General features: G+C 33.6%; 1 protein-coding gene across 1 annotated transcript; it reads right to left on the bottom strand.

The window, feature by feature from the left end:
* Positions 1-2,970: 2,970 nt before the first annotated feature.
* Positions 2,971-3,918, bottom strand: LOC122802197 (olfactory receptor 56A5-like). Its single transcript, XM_044071862.1, has one exon. It carries the CDS (start codon positions 3,916-3,918, stop codon positions 2,971-2,973), a length of 948 nt encoding a protein of 315 aa, XP_043927797.1.
* Between the last annotated feature and the right edge of the window lie 487 nt (positions 3,919-4,405).

The raw sequence follows: 4,405 nt of genomic DNA, 5'->3' as shown, positions 1-4,405 counted from the left end.
CAGCACCTTTGCCCAGAATGTCTGGTGCAGTACCTGGTAGCAACCTCTCTGAAGCCCCTGCTGGGGATGGTGTGTAGGATTGTGCATCACACTGTTGGCACACACCTATGCTGGATGTAGTGTCTGCTGTCCATCCTAGTGCAGATCACCCATGGGAGGAGCACACATCAGGCACTGAAGCCAGCAGCACAGTAAGATGACAGTGATGACAGTCCACTAAGTGAGGACGAAATTCTTACTGTCAACCACCTTGACATGCATGGGACTGAGATTTCCCATCCCCCTCCCCATCCATGGTGTTCACCCAACTCATGTGTTCTTCATGTTTGCTTGCTCTTGTTTTTTTTTGCCTTATCTGTCTGCAATTGCTTTCTCACCTGCCCAAATTACCTCACCCAGGAAGGGATCCTATATCCCTTACCCAACATTCCTCTTTCTCTCAAAAAAAAAAAAATGGGTATTTGTTCCAAAAAAAAAAAAATAAATCATCCCATACATAACTCTCCATTTCACGCATGTGTGTTCATGATACACATGATTATTTCAAATTCTCTATGCAATTCTCTTTACAACAAATTGTGTTGTGGTCACCCCTCTCTTGGGGGGGGGGTGACCATCGAAAGTCAGCCAAATTTGTATGTTTTATTCTGGAAGAAATGTATAGCTATGGTTCTTTTCTACACCCTTCCTGCGCATTCCTGCCTTGTTTTCACTTTGTTCTTCCCCTGCTTGCTCCCCAATTCACCACATGCCTGTCTTCCCATTTCTTTTCTTTATAGAATTATTGCGTTATTGTGCGTGGTGCACACCAATGCACCACAACAGTAAAAAGCAGTGTCTCCAGCCAGCGGATGAGGGTGCCAACAGTTATATTACACATTTAAATTACACATTTGTAGCCAAAGGTAGATTTGATTGTAGTAGTAAAAGGTTAGTTTATCTGGCATGCTGTTGAAATTGTGACTTTTTCTACATTGACAAAACTACTTGGAAGTTATTAGTTAGAATTAGGGAACATATTTTAGCGATAAAGAAAAAAGATACTAGTAATTCTTTGTCTAGTTATAGTTTTTGTTGTAAGGATTTTCACAAACTTATATTTTTAGTGATAAAGAAAGTGGATCAATCATATTTCATACATCAGTTTAACAACTGTTTAGAATACCTTGAACTCAGGTGGCAGTTTTTTTTTTTTTTTGAGGGGAGATGTTGCCCCTGGTTTAAATAATACTATTTAAAGTTTATTGAAATATAAAGGGATTTTTTTATAATAGTATGTGTATATCTGTATGGGTTTTCTTTAAATTGCAACGTTGTGTATAGTTTTAATTAATTCATTGAATGTGTTTTTTACTTGTTGGTTCATTCTGATGTCACACTTTTTGAGGTTCAAAAATGTAGTGATTTTAATGAATTGTATTTCTGATGAATTCTAAAATAGCAAAAGAATGAACAAACTTAAAGTAACTGTTCTGGTTTTTGTGTGTGTGTGTGTATCTCTCTCTCTCTCTCTCTCTATATATATATATATATATATATATATATATATGGGTCTAGGACTATTCATTGAAAGCACATTTCACTGAAACACATGGCTGCACAATTCACTGAAAGCTCAATTCACTGAAAACACAATTCACTGAAAAATATTTCACTGAAAGTTATATATGGCCTTTTCATCACTGTAGTGCAACCCTGCAGTTAGAATATATAGTAAGGGCGGGTGGGGGGAGTAGCCCCCACCTATTTTAAATATTTTGAACTATACACCTGGATACTTGCAATTTCAATAAATTACTCTTTTCTAAACTTAATATATATCCGAACTATGTGGGGGTGAAATGCCTCCTGCACTATCCAATGTGGGGGGGGTGATGCCCCCCACACCCCCTTACTATATTTTCTAACTCCAGGATTGCACTACAGTGGAGAAAAGGCCATATATAACTTTCAGTGAAATGTGTTTCAGTGAATTGAGTTTTCAGTGAATTGTGCTTTCAGTGATTTATGCACAGTCATTTGATTTTCAGTGAATTGTCCTAGACCAATATATATATATATATATATATATATATATATATATATATATATATATATTTTTTTTTTTTTTTTTTGCTTCATTTCTGTTTGCTGTTCCTCCGAGGCACATTGAGGGTTTAATTTCAGTTATTTGTTCATCCCTTGAATTTTCAAGCCTTTGTATGCTTACTTATGTCTCACATGTATGGATATAAAAAGAGTACATATTGAATTTTCCTGTAATATTCAGTGATAATAATGTTTAAATCTGTCCATTTTAATATTTTTATAGCTCGTTATTTCAGCTGCATGCAGCAGAATTAATAATCCTAGTTAGGAAATTTATGTTGGACAAAGTCACAGTTGTGTAAATGATTAAAATATGGCATCACGCTATTTCTGATTTGTGTTTTTTTTCTTGCAAAGTATGTGAACTTGCTATGTATATAAATATATCAATGATATTGACAACATATTTCAATATCTTTTTCCCTTTCACTTCCATGTCACAAAATTGTATTTAATTCCTAATTCCACAGACAGCTGTTTCTTGTTAACCCTTCAGTTTATTTCATGTTTGAAAACATTCATAAACAAATTCACAAGAAGTATATGCATTTCCATATGACAAGCTAAATTAATTTTGTTATGTATATATTAGTGTCCCCAGCTGAATGCCAGACAAGTGTTGCTGGTCACTTTAAAAGTTAATATAAAAGGTTGGTTTTTCATTGCAAGTACCATGTATATCATCTCCATGTATGTTCAGGATCAAATAATTAAGAACATATTATTTCTCTTAAAAATATAATTTGTCATTTTTCTCTCTCTATGATGTACATTTTTGATTCATCCTATAAATGTGACGACTGTGTGCTATGAAAAGCTTTTATTTTTCAATTGTTTCAAAAATTCTATTCTATTTTTAAATTGCATTTTGCTACCTTTGTTCTAAAAATCCATCTTAACATTTCTGAAATGGTTTATTATAGAGCGCCGTATCTCTTTTGTTCTTATACCATATATTATTGGATTTAATGTAGGCGGGATGCATATGTAGAGGACTGAAAACAGAGCACGCAAATATGGAGGAAATATGTTTTCAAAAAAGTATACCAGTAATGAGAGGATTCCCGTTAAATAGAAAAATAAAATGACAAAGAAATGAGAACTGCAGGTGTTTAATGCCTTTTTACATGCACTTGATCCTAACATTAACGCAGTTCTTAGAATCATATAGTATGATATGCCAATCATCACTGCATCAGGTATTACTAGAAAAAATATCAGAGTAAACTGATAAATGTCCGATGCAACTGACTTAGAACATGTTATTTTAATGACAGCAAGATACTCGCAATAGGCATTTGGAATGTTCCTCACACTACAATATGACAGCATTCTTGCTAGGATAGGTATAGGTAGGACAAAGCAAAAGCTTCTACATAAAATTAATAAGCTTCCTTTTAAAACAAATGCATTTGTTACAATAGATGAATATCTCAAAGGTTTACACACAGCAATGTAACGGTCATATGCCATTAGTAACAAAAGAGATGATTCCATTGCACCAGAAAAATTAGTAAGAAACATTTGCACAAAACATGCATCAAAACCGATTGTGTTTGAGTCAGTCCATAATATTATTAGCAGCTGTGGTAGAATTGACATTCCAGGAATTATATCAGTAAGTGCCAAAATAAAGATAAAAATATACATGGGTTCATGAAGGCACGGTTCTGTACTGATAACAAAGAGGATGGCTGCATTACCCAGGATAATCAGTACAAAGAAGATGAAAAATGGAAGTGAGAGCCAATATTGCTGGTCAGTAAGTCCTGGAAAACCAGTCAAGACGAACTCTGTGGCAGTCAGGTTATCAGTCTTCTTTTCTATCATGATTTACCATGCAAGGAATTGTGATTTTCTTTATTTGTCTGTTAAATAAAAAGAAAATATAATACTTGTAAAAGCAGAATGAAAAATTATTTTATTTGCACTACAATTTTATTTTCCTAAATCTTTTCATCATAAAGATACATGCTGTAGAACCCTCATTAGTATATTGTTTAATTTTACAATACAATGAATAATTATCACAATGCTGAGTTTTATTCCAATAAAAAAATCACTTTGAGTAGGTACCTTCAAGATGAAGGGCATACTAGTTAAAGCAGGCTAGAAAATAATTTTACTTTAATGCATAATAAATTGTAAATAATAAATGAAAGCAAAGTAGAAAATATTTTCAGATGTAGCTAATCTGGTCCAGGAAAATACATCATGTTTAATTTTACTGAGAATGTGTGTAACTATTTTCTTAGTAATTATATTATATGGTTGTAGCCTGAAGATAATGCTAGCACTGGTGTAACCACTCAGGTCA

The sequence above is a fragment of the Protopterus annectens genome, chromosome 5.part0, assembly GCF_019279795.1.
Source record: "Protopterus annectens isolate FY-2018-M chromosome 5.part0, PAN1.0, whole genome shotgun sequence".
Lineage (NCBI taxonomy): Eukaryota > Metazoa > Chordata > Ceratodontiformes > Protopteridae > Protopterus > Protopterus annectens.
Note: the sequence above shows the minus strand (reverse complement) of the source record. Positions and strands in the feature narration are given on the sequence as shown.

Excerpts from the sequence above, each read along its gene's own strand:
- LOC122802197 (XM_044071862.1), bottom strand. The coding sequence starts at position 3,918 with ATGATAGAAAAGAAGACTGATAACCTGACTGCCACAGAGTTCGTCTTG.